Source organism: Salvia hispanica, chromosome 5 (genome assembly GCF_023119035.1).
Source record: "Salvia hispanica cultivar TCC Black 2014 chromosome 5, UniMelb_Shisp_WGS_1.0, whole genome shotgun sequence".
Taxonomy (NCBI): Eukaryota; Viridiplantae; Streptophyta; class Magnoliopsida; order Lamiales; family Lamiaceae; genus Salvia; species Salvia hispanica.
In genome coordinates this window covers 14,728,118-14,749,068 of record NC_062969.1, presented here as the reverse complement: position 1 = coordinate 14,749,068, position 20,951 = coordinate 14,728,118, and the positions used below count along the sequence as shown (strand labels likewise).

The 20,951-nt window shown below is 32.8% G+C and overlaps 2 protein-coding genes and 1 long non-coding RNA gene across 4 annotated transcripts in view; 1 reads left to right on the top strand and 2 right to left on the bottom strand.

The window, feature by feature from the left end:
- Positions 1 to 5,849, bottom strand: LOC125187042 (MADS-box protein SOC1-like). 2 transcript variants are annotated; one of them, XM_048083553.1, is made up of 8 exons: positions 5,663 to 5,849; positions 5,067 to 5,253; positions 3,363 to 3,441; positions 1,264 to 1,325; positions 1,084 to 1,183; positions 956 to 997; positions 827 to 868; positions 1 to 415 (listed from the first exon to the last, which is right to left on the bottom strand). In XM_048083553.1, exons 2-8 carry the CDS (start codon positions 5,246 to 5,248, stop codon positions 278 to 280), a joined length of 645 nt encoding a protein of 214 aa, XP_047939510.1. In that variant the 5' UTR covers positions 5,249 to 5,253; positions 5,663 to 5,849; the 3' UTR covers positions 1 to 277. The 2 variants fall into 2 exon arrangements, with proteins under 2 accessions (XP_047939510.1, XP_047939509.1); XM_048083552.1 differs by lacking the exon at positions 5,663 to 5,849 and having other exon boundaries at positions 5,067 to 5,652.
- A 2,181-nt stretch (positions 5,850 to 8,030) lies between these two features.
- LOC125190739 lies at positions 8,031 to 9,534 on the top strand. Its single transcript, XR_007170953.1, has 3 exons — positions 8,031 to 8,310; positions 8,404 to 8,554; positions 9,353 to 9,534. It is a non-coding gene; the product is annotated as an uncharacterized LOC125190739 (long non-coding RNA).
- Positions 9,535 to 13,061: 3,527 nt separating this feature from the next.
- LOC125188522 overlaps positions 13,062 to 20,951 on the bottom strand; it is a 34,178-nt gene continuing 26,288 nt past the window's right edge. Inside the window, exon 2 of the mRNA XM_048085428.1 lies at positions 13,062 to 13,949. Within this exon, the coding sequence (XP_047941385.1) occupies positions 13,266 to 13,949 (684 nt within the window). The 3' untranslated portion in view covers positions 13,062 to 13,265. The remainder of the gene's footprint in view (positions 13,950 to 20,951) is intronic.

The window sequence follows — 20,951 nt, the reverse complement described above, 5'->3', positions numbered from 1 at the left end:
TACAACAATGTAATTACCGTACTAATTAAATTAAGCTGTTGAAGTTTCAAACAATGCAAAACAAAATAAAATATACCGATTTTCTTGGTCTTTTTTTTTTCTTTATTTTAGAAAGGTAAGAACTCCAGTAATGTAAAAGGCCAGCCCAAGTTTAGTGAGTTAGCCCTAGTATATGAGGGAGCTAATAAATGACTAATTATTAATTAGATTTATTTGTTAAGAAGAGGTAATTATCTAGATTTAATAAATACTAGTAAGTGGGTAGTGATTAATAGTATCAAGAGACAATATTCCTGCAGGGAGTTGGTAGGCCAATAAATAATTCAGTCGTCACCGCCTCCGACCTCTCTTTGCTTCTACTGCAACTCCCAATTTCTCTATGCATTTCTGATGTCTGATTTTTCTTCAATCCAATCTGCACACAATCATTTAGTCTTGCTTTTATCCTATATATATCTTGGATAATTGAATGACTCAAATATTATGATAATCTATAGATGGAGTACTGATTTTGAATTGAAGACGTCTAAGTACATACTCCCTCCTTCCGCCATTAAACATCTCAATTTGATCTAACACTAGTTTTAAAATATGTAATAGAAAGTGAATTAAAAAAATAAGTAGAATCTGAGTTCTATTTTTATTTTTTTTAAATAAAATATGAGGAAATGAGTTAGTGGAATGCAAGTATGACAAATAATTGCAGACGGACTGAAAATGTAACTACTGACAAATAATGGCGGACGGAGGGAGAATATAGTATACTTAATGCAACTTCAAAAAACAAAAGTGAAAGAATGTAGATGATTAAACACATTTTAATTACCTTTTGCCTGAGCTTTTGGTTCTCGTCTAATAAAAACTTCTCCTGAAATCAATATAGGAATGATAAAGCATAAATGAATCATCAATGAAAAGCAAGAGTAGAAAAAAAAACAGGCAAGAGTTATCACACCTTTGATATCAACTTTTCTGTTTCCTCATTGTATAATTGAACCTGCATGGAACATATATATAGTTAAAAAAATATGAACATATCACAAAAATATTGAACATTACATACACATATAGAGATGTCGCTACCTTTCTGGCCCTTATGCTATTAATGCTTCTTTCGAGCCGGTTCTCGATTTGTTCGAGTTCATCCATGGAGCACGACCCAAGATTATGTCCTAAAAGATTCCTGGTGTCGTAACCACACAATTTCTAAGACACAATGGATTAGCCGAAATTATTTTTATCTTTCTAAAGAAGAGAAGCTACCGTTTGGAATTCTCGAGTAGCTCTATCTTCTTCGACATGAATACTGCTTCGTGCTTTAAGCGCTGCGGTAAGATCAAGCCAGAAAACAATGGTTATTTTTTTAATAAATGAAAGCTCACATAAATCGAGTCAATATATCAAGATATTCAATTGGCGAATGTAAAGATAAAACAAGAGAGCAAATACATCATATTTTGGGCTTGAAGTGAAATTTTGTCCCACTTCTGGCTGAACTCATAAGCTACTTATAAAAACTATTGAAAAATATTTGGCCAAATAAATCCCAAAAGAAACTTGAGTATAAGGTAAAAATAAGCTCCTACAGGTTATAAGGTCTCAAATAAATAAGTGTATCTATCTCAACTTATATTGTCATAATCTTATAAACGACTACTATTTTGTATGTATGAAAGATTGAAAGGTACTCCATAATGGATTGTTATTTTCGAGTTCAATTTTCTCTTTCCAACAAAATATAATTATCTTTCTAATTCACAATACAATTTTGACAACTTAGAAGCTCTTCAGATATGGAATCCTAGCTTATAACTGAACCATCAAATAAACTGGTAAAACTTAAAATAAGCTTAGCCAAACACTCACCCCTGAGTCTTAATTCACAACTAAGAAGTTTTGTTCCTATACTATAGGCAAAATGGACCAATTCATGAGAAACTTTGTGGCTGTAGTAATTGACAACTATCAATATGATTCATGGAATGTACTGTAACAATTATTAATGTTGTGCATTTATTAACGTAAATGGTACTTTTATATTTCCACAAGATCCTAATATGTATTGGTCAGTGCATTTGATCTACCTAACTCACAATATTTTTTGGCTTGTAGTTGTATCATTGTATATTATATAAGCGTAATCCTATCACATTTACATTATTACTTTCACTAAGATCCTTAGAAGCTACAAACATTATTATTAGTTTATTTATTAAGTTACACCTTAAACCAGTATGTGGAAAATCATAATTCAAATTTATATGACCAGTCACTGCTATACATAGGATTTAGTTAATGTTCAATAATTCACCTGCATAGCTGAGGATGGTTAAATTATTGACTTTTAAGATTATAGTATTACATTAGTTATTGTCGCGCGGGTACTAGACTCTTAGCTTTACATTCTTAATTAGAAACTTTTCGATATACTAAATACTAATGCCCTTTTTACAATTCAAATGATATTCCTATTTTAATTTTATTCCTTCGTTTATTTTCTTATTTCTACTTATTTTAGATTTTAATAAATTATAGGGTCCATTTCTGCCATTTCCATCAGTCCCCCATTTAGTGTTCAATTTCAGTTTTAGTTTTACGAGTAAATAGGTATCACATTCTACTAACTCGTTCCATTCACATTTTATTATTAAACATTATACAAAGATGAGACAAATACTTCACTAATTTATTCAATCCACTTTATTTTACATTTCTTAAAACCAATGCCGTAAAACAAATGGACACTTAATGGGAATAGGAGGAAGCACTACACTTATAATACTACTACTCCATCCGTCCCAACTAAGTTGAGACAAAACTTCCGGACACGAAGATTAAGAAAATGTGTTGAAAGTAGGAGAGATATAGAGCGAGTAAAGTAGATGATGGAATAAAGTAAGAGTGATTGGATATTTTGTTTTCTGTAAATAAGGAAATGACTCAACTTGGTTGGGACATCCCAAAGAAGAATACGACTTAACTTAGTTGGGATGGAGGGAGTACTATATTGCAATTCAATAGCCTCTCAATTATAGTATAATTTTTAAATTTCATAATCAAAGTAAAATTTTGAATTTTCTATAATTAGAAACAAAACTTATTTTAAACACTACACAACAGACTCACAACACTATATAAAAAACACACACTAGCTACACACTCTTTAATAAAATACTAAAAAATTATAGTTGTATAATTTTCAGGGAGGAATTAGCAATTCTGATCTAACATGGACGTACGTAATATTGCTTCCAAAATTAGTAGCTAAGTTAGAATGCAGCATAAATACAAGTTGTGATATCTAAAGCCAGACCTTAAAAGTAAGTAATTTCAATATTGTTTTGGGGGAAGTGAGGCCAAACCTGCATGTTCTGTTCCAGTTCCACGCCTGAAATACGATCTTTTGTAACTTCCAAATATTTCTCAATTGATTTCTGCATGCTGAATAATGCATGAATATGAGTAGCTATATACCGATTCAGAGCATTACAAACACACACAATTTTAAAAGTTAAATTAAATAAATGAAAGATATACCAGAAGCTGCTTAGTTGTGTTTTTTAATCACCGTGCAACAAATTTATTTGTCTTGAAATTCCTAGCTAAATATATTACTTCCATCAAATTGTAATTTGCTTACAATATTCATTCCACCAACTACAAATACGTCCATTACACACACACAAACCATAAAATCTCGGCTAAACTTTAATCTCACTCTTCAAATAAATCTAAGATGCTGAAAGTTATTTGAAAGCCTATTGCATTTATTATGTTATTACTAATTATCTAACAATGAATACATGCGTATAACATCTATTAAAAAGCAGCAATCAATGACCATCAACAAACAAATATTAATTGTGGGTGGCTTCAAAAATTATAAAAATAATTGTACTGTTGTTCACTTCTTAATTTAAGATGAAGACTTCTCGAAATCCATAATAATTTCCTTAATTAAAAAAGCCAGTATATGAGTAAGGAGAGACATATATTGTCGTATTTCATATATAGGGAACCAGAACAAATAATTAAATGCTAAGCATGCATGAAATTCTTTCTTTTCTTCTCAAAATTACAAGTATATAACTTTTTAGGTTGACTTATACACATTATTTTTTATAACCAACTCTTCACAATACTTCTTGTAGAAGACTAGGAAACTTTAATTTAAAGGAGCTAGCATATCAAACACAAGCAGATTGTGGAGAAGTAGTAAGTAATGCATATATATATGAATGCAAAATATGGTCATCTATACAAAGAAACTTTATTCTACAAATCTTATCTAAGCATCATCTGTGAGCACCGCTCTCATTTAATCTACATTAGCATGATCATTTTGTTTTATACATATTTTTTATATTATACTGCGTCAAAAATTGTTATTGACATCGTTTATTTTACAAATTACTTAAAAACAATCAACACTAAATATGAATTAAGTGAAAAATGTTCTAAAATGATTTTTACATAAGATATGTTAGCATACATTTTGTCAGAGACACATAAATATATAGAAGTGATTTGGTTCAAAAGAAATCCAAGTTTTCATATCCTACTGGCTAATGTAATTCTAATTTTTGTGGATCAGAATATATATAAATGTACAATGTGAGATACACAAACATGCATCGAGGGCAACAAAGGTATTAGGGTTCTCATCCATTTGTTTTAAAGGTCTCTTTTGGTATTGTTATTCCCTATTTCATTGACGTAATTTTTTGTCTAATTTCATGATTCTTATCAAGCATATCTTAATAATCATTTTTTATACTACTATGGTTCATATTCTACCAAAAATTATATTCTCAATAACTATTTATCGTCAAAGACCTAAAGTAAAATCAGAATTCTTGAATAAATCAAGTGATGGATCGATGCATAGCACAGCCAAACAGGCCCCCCTCTGACATAACAAAACCCTGGGATAAAAATTTATTGCAACAAGAATTAAGCAATTCGTACAACACTTTTTTTCTTCTTCAAACATCATCAAGGACAATAGCATAGTAAAGTAAAAAAATTGAAAGAAATGAAAAAAAAAGTGAGTAGAATAAACATACTTGGAGCTGGAGAATTCATAGAGCCTTCCTTTAGAAGAGAAGATGATCAAAGCAACATCGGCGTCGCAGAGAACAGAGAGCTCATACGCCTTCTTCAACAGCCCATTTCGACGCTTTGAGAAGGTCACCTGCCTGCTTGATGCATTCTCAATTCGTTTCATTTGCACCTTCCCCCTCACCATTATTTCTAATTATTTATTTAATTAATTATTCAGCAAACACTCTTGAAATAGACACAAAACTCTACCAATTTTTATAAAGGAATTCGAGAGAGTGATAAGTGGAAAGTGTAAACACACACATCCCACTCTACAAACCCTAGAAATTAAAAGTACTTATGTAAATACTCCCATTAAAGCAAGAGAAGAAGCTATTGCCTCCCTATCTATAAACTCTCTTTCTCTCTCTCTCTCTCTCTCTCTACCTAGGAAAGGATCTTGATAATTATCGACATGGTCCAAGAAAAAATCATAGATAAGAGAAAGCTGAAAATCGAATGTTAGTGTGTGAATGTGATAATATTATTTCACCAAGAACATAATAAGCAGATACGAATTAGCTGAAAATGGTATACAGAAAAGGGAATGAGAAGTTACACTGAAATTAGCATCACAAAAACAGCAAGGATCTTATATTTTCTTCTACTACCCAAAAGTCTTGTGCCAATTGACAAAGAAATCTCTTTATTTTGAGACCACAGAAACCATTTATTTCCGTATTCATCCATAAATCTGTTATTCTCCTTGTCTCTTTTTCTCTCCCTCTCAAGTCTTACCCACAAAAAAAGGAAATGCCCACACAAATTAAAAATGGATTCGTTTTGTTTCTAGCAACCGATAAAGAATGGTGAACAAGGAAAAAAGTTAGTAGTGGTACTACTCTTACTTTTACAGCTATTAAATACTGCAGTACTAAAAATTTACGCAAATTAGAAAAAGTTTTAGATTATAATATTAATAAAGAAATGGGAATCATGTCATCATCGTACTATGATTTAGTAATAGTCATTAAATAGGCTGCAAATAGGTTCACAGCCATCTATGGAAATTGCAGCTCGTAAATGTGTTCTCACTTTCTTTTGGCTCCACTATATTTTAATCGTACTCCATCTTACAGTAGCCTTATTTATTTATGTACTATTAGTGAATTACCGGTAATGATTTAAACGTGAAGAGGAACGAAATGGAATTAATGAAACTTCATTAAACGAATTATGTACTTATCAAATTTATCGTTTAAACAATTATAAGTTGAGAAAAATTATTCATGTAGAGATGAATTTAATGATATGTGACATTTAGTCATTTTTGTTTGAATACTCCAATTATGTCCTTTGAGTGAGAATCTTTGATGTAGTTCAAGCTGATCATGATTCTACAAAGCCCAAAATGTTAACGTTATAATAACTAAATTATTTACCACAATAAACATCATATTAATGGAGAAAAAATTCTCTAATCTAGGCATACCAAGGTGGATGGTGATGTGGTGTGTCATCAATGGCGGACCTAAAGAGGGTCATGGGGGACCCATGGAACCCCCAACCATTTTACTAATGACTATGTATTATCTATATTAACAACTATCTTAAATAGTTCAATAGCCCAGTTGGCTTTTTACCAGCCCTGGCAAGTGATTGCCCAGAGATCAATTCCCATCAGAACCAACCCCCCTGATTTAAGGTTTTAGCCTTTTTTACTGATTCTTCCTATTATTTTTATTTTCCCTTATTTTTCTTATTTACTTTTTCTTATGTTTCTTATTTACAATAGATCTTATAAAAATTATACTTTAATATATGCCTTTTAGAATCTTATTCTCGCTATAAGAGCAATTACTAAAAAAATTTCATACATTTTATATTGATTCTCTATTATTTATTTTATGTGTTCTTATTTGTAGTATCACTTTTTTGTTTTACATTTTTATTTAGCTATAATTAGAATACAAGTCTTTTCTTACAATAATTTATGTTTTATTTTTTGACAAAGTTATTTTTTTACGTTGGCGTTGCATCTATCAACAATCACCTTGTCACGACCGCGCTTTGCTAAGGATAGCATTGCTCGGTAAATCATGACCAGGGGAGGGAATTAAGAAGAGGGGGTAGAAAGGGGATGAAAGAATTAATGATTAGACACAAATATTTCTTCATAAGATGATAGATGTTCACAAGACAACAAAGATCATGAGAATTTGAAAGAATGTTTATCACAGATCACTCGTTACTGATCGTTTTTCCTATGACCCATCTACTACAAAATACTACGACAAAAGCACAGCGGAAGGAGTTGTAACCACATGGTCATGTGTATGAAGACACATGCCACGAAAATTTTACAAAAGAGATGAGACGACCTCCAACTCCACTCAGCCACCATTTCCTCAAAGCTTCCAAGTAAAACTTTTACAAAAGCTCGACCTTGGGTAATCAAACGCCGCGAACACGCCCTTCTTGAAAGAGTATAATGATTTAAATTAGTTTTATGAACATACATAAGGTGCATGACATAAAATGATCCTACATGGAGTATGCGTCCTATGTTCGTGGTGCGATCAAGATCACTTCATTCCACTTAAGAAAAGTGGATCTCTATTTTATAAGAAACCTTAACGTAATTAAATAATTATTTGGGAGAGGGTTCAGTAAATCCATACATTCTTATCTTCAAAAAAATTTAATTAATTAATTAAGGAGAGCAAGACATTAATTTATCATAAGATTAATTATTTAAAAGCTTCAAACAATTTAAGAACTATTAAACCAAAATTAAGAGATAAGGATTCATTTCATCACTTAGACTTAAAAGCCCAACTTCCACCTTTCTTAAAAAAAAACGGCCCACACTTAGTAAGTTTAAAAGACCATACTTCACTAAAATTATTCGGCCCAAAGGGGAGGCCCAAAAGTGTGTTGCCCTAAAAGCACTAAAAGAAATTAGCCTCCCTTCTTTCTTCCATTTCAAAAAAAACATTTCTCCCCTTTCCCCAACATCTCACTCTCTCGCCACTTCTCTGCCGGCGGTTTTGGCGTCGCCGGCGAACGACGCCGGCCGCCGGTCACGTCTCCCCTCTCCCCTCTTTCTCTATCTAGGTCTCTCTCGGCCTCTCTCTCTCTTTCGGCCTCTCTCTCTCTGCCGGCGCGAACCACCACCTCTGCCGTCGCCGCCGGGCCGCTGCTGCCGTCGCTGGTGGGCCGCTGCCGCCGGGTACACGGCGGTCTCATCGCCGTTGACCGAGAGAGGTAGGAATTTCCCCCATTTCCCCTTCTTTCTCTTCTTCTTTATTTTCTTAAATTGAAGGCTTAGGACTAACAATTAAGTCTTGAAATGTGAAGATTCGGATAGATCGTGAAAAAGGGATTAATTTCGTTGTGAAAAGTCGGACAACCGCCGAAATGTTGCCGGACTGCCGCCGGATTGCCGCCGCCGTCGGTGGGCCACTGCCGGGCAGTATCCCCGGGGTCCGGCAGCTTCTTCACTCACAAGGTAACTTTCCAAGATCGGTATTATTGTGCGATGAAGTTCTCTAAGAGTTTAGGCATTGCTAAATTGTTTTCATTGTCTAAGTTTTTCTATAGTTAAGGCAATTCTATTCTAGGAAGTCATATGCATAATTGGTATGAAAACCATTAGGGAAGAGGCACAATAATATGGTTTGAGTATTAAGCACTTTATTCCTCAATGATCAAGCTCTAGTTGTGGTTTTAAGTTCGATGAAAAGTTCTAAATGTTAAAAAAAGTGAAGGAAGTGGTATAGAATTGGTATTTGACATGGGAGGCTTCAAATGTTCATGCTTTACTAATTGTAACATGAAAATGACAATGTAGTAAGAAAAACAATTGTTAGGAGACTTTACCTTGAGAAAAAGGAGAAGAAGAAGAATGGTAGTGTGTAGAAACTTGACTTCCTTCTTCAAGCACTTACTTCATCCTCACCATGAGATAAATTTTGTTTAGGGATTTTGTGGATGAACAAGAGAATTAAGGGTAGAGATGGTGTGGTATTTATAGAGAAAATGGGTGCATGGGAATATTTGGTCATAAGCTTGATTCAAGAAGGAAATATATTGTCCAAAGGGTAGGGACTTTTTGCCAAATGAGGTAAGTTGTCACTTCAATCATTTGTCATGCCAAAAATGGCAAGAATATTATGTCACGTCACTTAAAAAGGCGTGAGCCGTCAATTGGAAAACGTGAGCCGCCGTTTGGTTTGCGTGTTTGATGTGATTTGATTTCGTCGATTGTCTCGTCTTGATTTAACGTGCTTCTTATCCATTCGTGTAGGTATCGGGGTTCAAGACGTGGCTATTGCGCAAGATCCGGAGGGCATGGAGAGTATTTTATTTTTAAATAAATCTTTACTTAAACGTTGAACTCGTGTACGGACTTTTTATTTGAAACTCGGTCTTCACAAACGGACTTTTATTAGAGCAAACTTTATGTTGAAATATTACTATTTTTGTTCACTACTCATAATATACTTCACAACGATTAATCATAACGAGAAGTAAAAGAAAATTTAGACGCGAAACTTATATATATATATATATATATATATATATATATATATATATATATAGATCGGTGTTCTAAGCCTTAGGGTAAAAAGTTGGGGTGTTACACACCTTACCCATATCTCTATCTTTTGTAATTGATTCTCTAAATTATCGACACAAAAAATACCCTAGTACTAAGAATACGTTTGGACCCCCCACCTTTAAAATCCTGCGTCCGCCACTGTTTGTCATACCTATAATATATTGACAAATGGAAATTTATATAGCTCCACTTCCAACTGGAAATTACACATCTCACACATGCTAATTTTGTCAAAATTTTTAATATGGAAATTATGAAAATCCCATATATAACTTACATAACCATATCCATGCAAAATAAATTTACGCAATCTTTCCATGATTTACGTCTTCCATCATCTTCAAATGAATTAAAAATATTATTCATTGCAATCAATAAATTTCAAAGGAATCCCATTTTTTTATGCACACATACATTTATATTCGTTTATATGTATTCTAATGAATACTGACTACACATTTATTTTAAATATTAATTTATCTAAATGTTCTTTTATACATCATTACATAATTATTTATTTATCTAAATGTTCTTTTATATCATTACATAATTATGTATAATCGAATGAACTAAAATTTAGTCTTCTTAATCAAGTAAAATTATTTTTTATCATCTTGTTATTATTAGCTACTTTTATATTTTTTTAACATATAAATAAAATACTTAAGCCATAAAATAGTGATTAATATGTTATATATACAAGTAAAATAAAAATACTTAGCTATATAATAGTACGAGAAAAAATTACATGGTCAAGCAATACCAAGTTGACAATCCTACTTGGTATGTCATATCAATAAAATTGTGACAAATGGAAATATATATATCCCTAATTCCAACTAGATATACAAACTATGGAAACAATGTATATAACCACACACAATTAAATTATATGAAAACTTTATGTACATTCCTTGTATTGTAGTAGAAAAATATTTAAGACTTGTATATTTTAATTTTTATTCATTTTTGCAATTATTTTTAATCATCTCACACGTAAATATAAAAAAAATGATTAATTCTTTTAAGATTTTAGGAAATTAAAATTTTTCTCAAATATATATAAATATATACTTATACAAAATAATCTAGACAAATAAAAGTGTAAGTATAACTTCAGTTTTGTTAGCGGAAACTATAAATTAAAATAACAATATGAATGATTATATATGTATAGATTAAACTAAGTATATAGTGTAATAATATATAGTGTAGCTCTTGTTTTATTTTATCATTGCATAGTAACATTATGAATATTATTCATTGTATTAAATTATAAAAAGACTTAATAACAATAATAATAATAAGATGATGATCTAAAAATTGATTTTATTATATTAATTATTTTCAATATATAAAAAACTTTAAAAACTTAAATACGACAGATGATTGTTGAATGATAAAGTATTAAATTAACAAATTTTAAAAACTAAAACTACTAGTATAATAAAAATGGCTGTGATCCCCAATTATATAGTACTGTATTAAATGTTTATATATAGTGCATCTGTTATGGAATGTTCATAAACTTTCCATATTATTTAATACTGTGTAGTTATATTTAAATTATTTCCATAAATATAATTTATGTATCTAGTTGGAATTGGAGATACATAGTATTTTCATTTGTTAAAAATTTATTGATAGGACATACCAAGTAGGATTGCCACTTTGGTATTCCTTAAATAGGGAATTTTTTCTCCATAGTTGAGTCATCATCTTAAAATGAGATGATTATTTAATCATCACACAATCTACTTTATAACATTCTCAAAATACTTTTAGAAAGTTTAACACGGAGTATTAATCTTTTTTGTCCTCAAATTTTGCATTTTTTTATGATTATTGAAAAGAATCATAATTTTCTGATTTATTTTTCATTTTCATAATGTAATCCTTTTTCCTACCATCCTAATTTATCATTATCTAAGCCCATCTATTGAAAAAAGGATCAGATCGTCTGGATTGATAGCGAACCCTTGTTTGGTCGGATTTGATTTGCACATTAAACTGGGAGGGACTTTTGAGCCCATGTGAACCGAAAAAAAAGCAATTGGTTTGGACATGATTAGTCAAGTAGTTGAACTGAACCGATTTTAATTACTATCTTCCCGTTCCTGAAAAATTATCATTTATTTCTATTTTTGTTTGTCCCTAAAAATTTTGTCACTTTTTACTTTTACTATTTCTGGTAGTTGATCTCACGTTCCACTAACTCATTCTCAGTCACATTTTATTAGTATAAAACTAGTATATAGGAGTAGAACCCGCGTGCCATTAACTTTTTCAACCCACATTCTATTACATTTCTTAAAACTTGTACCGAGTCAAATATGTTTAATAGGTTGATCTTGGACCAATAGACAAAGTATGAAAAATAGCTTTCTAACTATCAGCATAATTTTTTAACCAAATACGTGATTTTTAATCTATTTTTTGGACTTCATTAGTTAATATTTTTAACTCGTGAAAAATGGTAGTGTGAAAGTAACTATTAACTGCAGAAACCCACGTAAGATGGAAAAGCTATCCATTTAACTGCGAACAATTATTTCATGAACTCAAAAATTGATAAAATAGTTCATCACTCTAAGTAAAATTGTAAGATTAAGAGGCTCTATTTATGTACTTGTGTAATTAATTAATTTAATATTTTATGTATGATATAAATTTAAATATATATTTCATTTACTAAATTATTATACAATAAATTTCAATATTTTTTCATATTCTAATATATTTTACTAACATTTTTGTACAAAAAATGTTAAATCAAATAAATATATATACACTACAGTAATTTGGGTCTACTAATGATTAATTTAATACAACCTATTAGACAGTTAACCGATAGTTTTAATTGTTTACAAATCTATTAGAATGTTCACCGCAGTATTGACACATTTTAATTTTTATAAGACTAAAGTCCAAATTTAATCTCTTACATTTGTTCTAAAAAATTTTGGTCTTATATGTCATGTGTTACCTTTTGGGTACATAATTAACCTAATTAGTGACTTAATTATGAATTTAACTAGAAAAATTAATTTAATTAATTTAATATTAAAATTTATAAGATATTTTTTAAAAATTAAATTAAATTTATTAAACTTATAATTAAAATTAGCGATTTAATTATGAATCTAACTAGCCACGTTACGTTACCATATTGCCAACTGACAATATGTCATTGGGCTTCGAGGCAACTTCAACATTGACTGGATGGACCCTTTCAGGAACGGACACGCGGCGTGATATAGCTAACAAATAGACTTTTTCGTATTTTTTTTATATAACATATAAACATGCAGCCCCATATAGTTGCATTTTCAATTAATAATTCCTATAATTTGAACGGCTACGAATAAGTCCTTGTACATTTGAAAAAAAAAAGTTAAAAAAAATTAGTAGACTGTACATAAAAGAGAGAATCATGCGCGAGGTAAATGTGAAAACAAGTTCGTTATTGCAATAACTCTATATCCTCTAACAAAATTAATGAAAATTGATAAATATTCATCACAGCGGTGGAGTCGATTGTTTGAAAATTAGCGGAGTCCGGAAAGTAAGATAAAGCCGGGCTGGGGCGGAGTGGAGCTCACCACCACTGATGCACAACGGAGCCCATATCCCTGAGCTCCTTGAACAAATTATAGCACTGAGGATAGGAGAAATTAAACCTATTGATCCTGTCTCCCGAGCAGCACTTGACGTAGCGATCGAAGTGGCACTCCATGAACAGCTCGTCGATCAAGCACATGGCGCCCCGCCTCACCAAATCCCTCACCAGCTCGATCTCCGTCCCCTCCACGTCCATCTTCACCACCACGAAGTCCTCCTCCCTCACCGTCCTCCTCAGCCACTCCGCGAAGTCAAACGCCGCCACCCGCACCACCGCCGACATCCCGTCCCCGGCCGCCTGCTCCCCCTCGATCCTCCCGAACGGCCTCATCCGCCACACCTTGCTCCCCACCACGATCGGCTTGCTCCCGAACACCACCGTCTCGTTCCTCACCCACGCCGCGTACGGCAGCAGCGTCACGCCTCGACGCGCCGCGTACTGCGCGTGGAACGACGCGTCGGCCTCGACCGCGTAGATCTCGAACGTCTTGTTCTGCTTCGGGTAGCGCCTCTCGAACCAGCTGCCGATGCTGGAGTCGTAGTCGCGGGCGCCGAGGTCGATGTAGATGAAGCGGCGGTGGCGGGAGAGGTCGGTCATGGAGGGGAGGTATTTGATGTGGCTCTCCTCCTTGCCCAGCCCCTCCCATACGTCCAGCGGCTCCTCACGTTAGTTGACTTTCCCTAATTAAATCATTAAACATTAACTATTTTTGCCATTGTCCTGAAATTCTGAAAAGCCCAAATTGATAGGCCCATATAAACATTTATAATAGTCTAAAGCAGGCCTAATAGAGTCAATAAATATTTTGTAATACTCCGAACAGTCGTATCCAGGCAACTCATCCGTGCGTGGTAGTTTCATTTCATTGAGAAAATATTCCGTGGTTATGACTCACACTACTATAAAGGTCACAATCTAATTTGATATTTCTATTAATAAATTTTTGACGTAGAAATATGTAGAATTCAATTCCAGCTAGATATATAAATTCAAGAAACATATTTAATTTTTCCAAAAAAGAGCATTAACGGAAATATGGAAAATAACAAATTTATTGGCAATCACATATACACATAATATTTATAAAAATACACACACAAAATCTTAAATTGAACAATATAAAAGATAAGGGATGTATTCACATCCTTATGCTAAATATTGCTAAACACCAAAACTAATTTGCTAAATATTGCCTAAACCTGAAAACTAAATTTTAATCCATCGATTTGCATTCCATGTAGTAGCGAAATATCTACCAAATATATGTAATTATAATATTAAAATTATTGAAAAATGTCACTTTGGAAGACACAAATCAGTCGGTTATTTCATTTCTTAATTCTCTCCTTCTAATATCATCATGATTAATTAAATTGATTATGATTATTTTACTGAATTATAGTACTAGATTGAAACACTCTTCTCTCCCCCATCGTAGACGTCGGGTTTGAAAAATGTAGACGATTTTTTATGTTTTTGTAACCCAAATTTTTTGAGAAATGATTTAAAATTGATTTGACTTTTTTTTTGGACTATACTCGATTTTCTATCTTTTCCCCCCATTGTAGCGTCTGTGGCTCCTTCGTGGTCGTTTTCTACTGATTTGTCAGTCCAAATTTCAATCATGTATTAGCATCGAGGGGAATGGTAATTGTGTTATTTCTAATAATTGGTTAGATTAATTCCATATATGATTATATTCGATCGTCGGGTTAAACATATATGTATTAAAATATCGATTATGAATCTCATGTATTTGCATGAGTTCTTCAACGAAAAATTGATTTAAAAGTATAAGGGAAGGTCGAAATTGCATCTGTCAAAAAGTTGATTATATGATGTAATGTCCCTATTACCGATAGTAGATTTTTTATTTGTTTTAAGGTTAAAGTTAAATTCATTTCTCAAAGGTTTAGAGTAATGAGGAAGGTAGAAAAAATATAAAAACCTTTAAGATACGAAACTAAAGAATATCCCAAAAATTTAACGTTGAGGAATAAACCCCTTTTTTTTAGAAAGGGAAAAAAAAATAAATCGGGACGTCGCCGCAGACCCCCCAACCCTCCGAGTCCGGGGGGTTTTTCATCCCCTTTTGACCCGACCCCCGGCCCCCGACCCTGTTCCACGTAGAGGGGAAGGCTGAGTTAGAAATAGGCAGCGGCGACGTGAAATGAAGAGATGGATAAAATAAGTTGTTCAGTTTTTGCTTTCAAGAAGAAAGAAATGGGATGGCGGGGGGGGAGAGAGAGAGATCGAGACCCAATAATCAAGAATCAAACACTACTTTGTGCATTTACTACTATATTTACATATTTAAATTAGCTTAGCTGGCAAGAAGAAAAATTGATACATATCCTATTTAATAAAGTGTCATATCCTTGATTATTTCTAATTTTAAAATGAACATTCAAATTTTATTGCTTTATTTTTATTATTCCAAATAAACCTAAGAAAAATTTGTTGATAACGATTCTAGCAAATTTATTATAATAATTATTTAAATTATATTTTTTATGTCAAGGAAAAAGTTTTGTTTTAAATTTGGAGAGAAAAAGTTTTCAAAAAGGAAATACCCCATTTTAATTACAAACTAAAAAAAAACGCGTACTTAAACAGACTTAGGAGTATTTTAAAAATAAATATTTATTTTAATATTATTTTTATTATTTATTTCGCCCCACGATATTTAACTCCGGATCCGCCATTGTAGTACCCACTCACAAACGAAATCATCACCAATGGCGGGAGTTAGAATCATTCCCCTATGGTTTAGCAATCTATCGATACAATACTACCAACACATGCATAAAATTTCACTTTAATGTGTTTTTTGGATTTTATACTGAAATAATGTACGAATATAGTCTTATAAGCTTTCCCTAACAATAAATAATGTACAAAAGTAATCGTATAATGTATATTGTTTTGGATTCGTTTGTGACAGCTATATTTGTTTTTTGTGTACAAATGCTAGTCATATGATCTCCGAGAAAAAGGTTATAAAGGAGGCGAGCGATCTTTCGAAAGTGTAGGACATGTGGTAATGTGCCATCATGATTCGCAATCATGTTAAGAAAAAGATACCTAAAGGGAAGAAGAAATCTTGATATTTTTTCGTTGTTTTGCAAATATATTTACTACCGAATGATTACATTATTAATAAGTTTTCATACATTAATCACTAGTGAATGACTACATTAGTTATGTATTTTATGTACATAATTCGTTAGGCAAGAATGACTACATGATGTACGAATATACTTCGTAATGACGAACGACTTAGTTTAATGTCTTGCAAGACGTTGCATCCATCCCTTTCGGGTTAGCAATCCATTCGGTTGTAGAATCGACAGACTAATGAAAAACTTCATCGTGCAGGAGATAACTCTTTTCCCTAGGCTTTAGCAATCCATTTGGGTAGGGCATAGTACCAACACTTTCCTATAATTTTTGTTTCTATGTCATGTACAATTATGCACATATAATATATCATGAGTTTGGGAAGGTTGCATGTCCTCTTCAAAGTTCTCATCACCAAGATTTTTTTTTGGCGCTTTGTACCTATTCAAAAATATTGACATTGAGGAGATTAGACTACAAGCAATATCAAACCAAAGTACGAGGAGATTATACTATAAGCAACATCAAACAAAAGTACATCATCAAGGACTAATCTAATGTTTTACATCAATTTACTTCTAAAACTATCCACATAATAATGTACAAGTTCAGGTAAATAATGTACATCTCGGGATTGTATAATGTAGCAAACTATATCAAAATAATGAACAACCGGTTTTGTTAGTGAGTCGATCTTATACCCTAACCCCATGGATTGCTAACCCTTCGGGGATAGATTTAACTTTCGAACACATTAAACCCATTATAATCTATACTAATAATTATGTGACATATACATTAAAAATCACAATCTAACAATTAATTCAGAAAAATATTCACGTAATTGTTTGATAATCATACATTAGTAAGAATTGAATTTCGAGTCGATGCTGGGAGAGTCCCTACTCGGACTAGTGTACACGTGCGTGTGGTGTCATCGAGAGGGTTGTCGCTCTGTCCTGGAAAGTGGTCACTTTCCCGCACAAGAAGGAATGTCCAGATATGGCGGATTACGAAGGAACGTAAGAATGCACAAACTTTTTAAGCAAAGGATTTTAGTAAGCTTGGGCTCTTTTCATGAAAAATTCTCAAGTATTCATCGTGTTGATGGCTCGACAATAATTTCTTTTATACATGTATACTTGTATCTTTCGACATCGTGTTCACGATTACCTATGACCCGCATTGTATTTCTAAATGCAGTCGAGCAAGCGATAAGGGGGAGAGTGTTGAATCAAAGGGGCTTATTTCCAAATCATGCAAGACTTTCGGAGGTTCATGTCTTTCATACATGGAACCGTGTTTCATTTATTTCCCTGTGCTAGTTTCTACTTTTCTCTAAGACTCTGATATTTGAATAAATCGTGTTGTCAAATCTCTAAACTCAATCCTTTATGTGATCGAGTGTACCTTATCTAAGTACTCCCTTTATAACTCTCTTTTATTTTATGTATTGCTCTTATATCTTCTTCCCCATTTCTAACCCCTCTTCTAAATTCTCATCCCTAGTCACATTAACCATGTTTACTACCCTTAGTAAAATGCGGTCGTGACATATTTACAGTTACGGATTCAATTTTGTACATGCATTCACAGAACCTACAACCAATCCAAACAAGTACATTCGACGCAATAAAGACGACGACAAATAAAATAATTTATAATATGAAAACGCAATCAACGCCCAGCTATGAAACACCTACATTTTTGGAAAAATCGACGACTCAATCTCGTAGAAATCAAATGTACATAGATGTAACATCATATGATGTGCATGAAATTTGTGAAAATAATGTACCAAAAAAGATAAACAATGTATAAGGCAACAAATGATTTATGCAACTTAATGTACATATATTGCTAAATAATGTACATTGAAAGACGCTAAATAATGTAGAAAAGTTGGTAAATAACATGATGGATCTAAAGAAAATAATTAATATACACACAAGACCCAATAATGTATCACTGCATAATAAAATCAGTCTCTGAAGTTGCTAATTGATTTAATATACACATATAAGTAATTGATGTACAGTCGTTCGCCACCAAAAAGTGTATCAAATAATGTAAACAAAATCCAAAATAATGTAGCAATACGGGTACTAAATGATGTACTAATGTGACTAAATGATGTACAGTCGCTTAAAATCAATTACCACCAACAAAATTCTCAGAAACCTAGAAAAACTAATCTTTATACAAATTGTCGTCACTAATGAACAAACATACGAGTTTAATGAAGAGGACGACCAACAATAGAATAAACTCTCAAAAATAGCAGCGTTCTCAGTTTTGTGCTACCAATTCGCAGACAAGGGACGCTTTAATTAACCAATTTCATCGCAGGAGAGACTGAAACTCCCAACTTGATGGTCGATTAAGGGTGGAAGACGGAGGTTTTTGTTTCGCAGCCGCATTCGTCGCCGATTTGTATTTTTTCCGAAGAGGAGTGGAAGACGAGTGGAACTAGGGTTTGGTTTTGGGGATTGAGAAGGGAAGTAGTCGCCTTCGGGTCTGGGCGTCAGTCGGAGAAGCGGCGAAAAAACGACGAAGAAGCAAGAATTTGAAATGGTGAGAGAGTGGGAAGGTCAAATGTTGCTGTAAATAATCCTCCTTCAATTACGGATATGTAGTTCGAAACTGATGCAAATCATTGTTTGTTTACCATTTTTCTCTTTAATGTACGAGAACATTACAATAATGTATAGCGTTGTTTTTTAATCACATCCATCAAATTATTTAATCCAAGGGTTGATATTAGAGTGTTATGTTTAAGACTAAGGCCGTGGACTTTAATGCAACACAGGTAATATTAAATTTGATAGGATTTCTTCTCTATTTTCCAGATAATAAATTAAATTTTGTTTAACAATTAATATTATAAATTAAATATTACTGTCATATTGTATAGTACGACCATTGAATATTTTCTTCATTTAATTCCAATTCCATTGACGTCATCCAGCAAATAACATCTGATGTAAACCAGGGATCGGATCGGATTCGAGGTGGTTAGTGGATCTATGGCGATTACTCTTTTAACTTTTACTCCATTTGTTTATTTTAACATGAGTTTATTTGAAGAAGGACCAATTTTCAGCTGAAGTTCTCGGGTATTTATGTCTGTGATTTGTTATTTTGGTGCCAGTATTGGTTTGTAATTGTTTTTCCCCCAAATTTGCAGCGGAGTAGGGTTTCGACTGAGATTTTGTTGACAAATCTAGCTTATTTCTGATTGAATCACAATTGGCGAATATGATGTCCTTCGAGATGAACGATCGTAAAAATAAGTTTAATCCACTCTTGTTGTTGCTGGTTAAATTTGATTCTGATTGTGGAGTGATTGGCATTAGCTAAGCATGGCTAACGTGAATCGTATCTCATTGTGCATTTTGCTGACAAATTCTCATCTCGAATGATTCTCTCGCGTTCCTTTGATTTCTCATTGCCAAGTGTTTTATCAGTGTTAACTGTATAGGAATTGGTGTCTGGCTTTTAAGATCATATTGTGAACGAAATTTCTAATGGTTTAGCATGATCTGATCTTTTTTTGGTTCTAATCAAACAAATGGGCTTGGTTTGACGGCTTTGGGTGTTCTTTTCATTTCTTGGGATCATTTTCTTCTTTGATGGTCTACTTGCAATGGGAAATGTATGTATGATATAGTGGCAGGTTGTCTTTCAGCTAGAAATTTGTTTATTTCCCCCTAATCTTCCTAATATTTTTTTGTTCACTAAACAGATCCTTTTTCTTCTCAGGCGTGACATTAACCATAGGTCAAGTCTTCTGCCCAGTTTTTATGAAGCTTTAATTTCAAGGCATATTTTTTTCAGATCGTTTCCTTTCCCCCCTCAGGGAGTGGAGGCCTGGGTTGTTGGCTTTCTTCATTTTAACTTTTTATTTTGATAGCAGGGAAAAATTTCTTTTGGGGTTGGCTTTTCTTGGTTATCATTGGATGGCCTATCTTGGCATGATAGTTGAGGCTTATGGATTTATTGTGCTCTTCAGGTATAGTGTTGATTATATACTTGATGAATCTTTTTTCTTTAAACTTTGGTTTATTTTCCACCATAGTGCTAGAGGCTTATTAATTATTTTTTGGTACAGTGGTTCCCACTGGCTGTATTTCTGCAGAAGATGCCTATTATGGGTGGTTTTAGCAAACCTTTTTTGAGATCGGTAATGTTGTTTTGGGATTTTTCTTAGGGGTTAGTTTGCCATCTTTTGTGGAGTTTGTTGTCTTCTGTTATGATCTGTGCCATAAAAAAAGGGGCCATAAAAAATGTTTAAATTCAGAAACAAAGAAAATTTTAAATTTTTTCTGCTTTGGGTTTCTTCAGTCACCAACCTTAACACCCCCAACCCCAGTAGAATACAGAACAATTGTTTAAGGATATATTTTTTTGTTAGTGAAAAAATTTCAAAAATTTTCAGAGACCTTTACGATGACAGCTCTCTGTATTATGCTTTATTCCAGTGCTCCAGCAGTTCTACTAGTTCAGTTAGTTCATATAGGAGTCTGTTTAAGTTACTTTTTT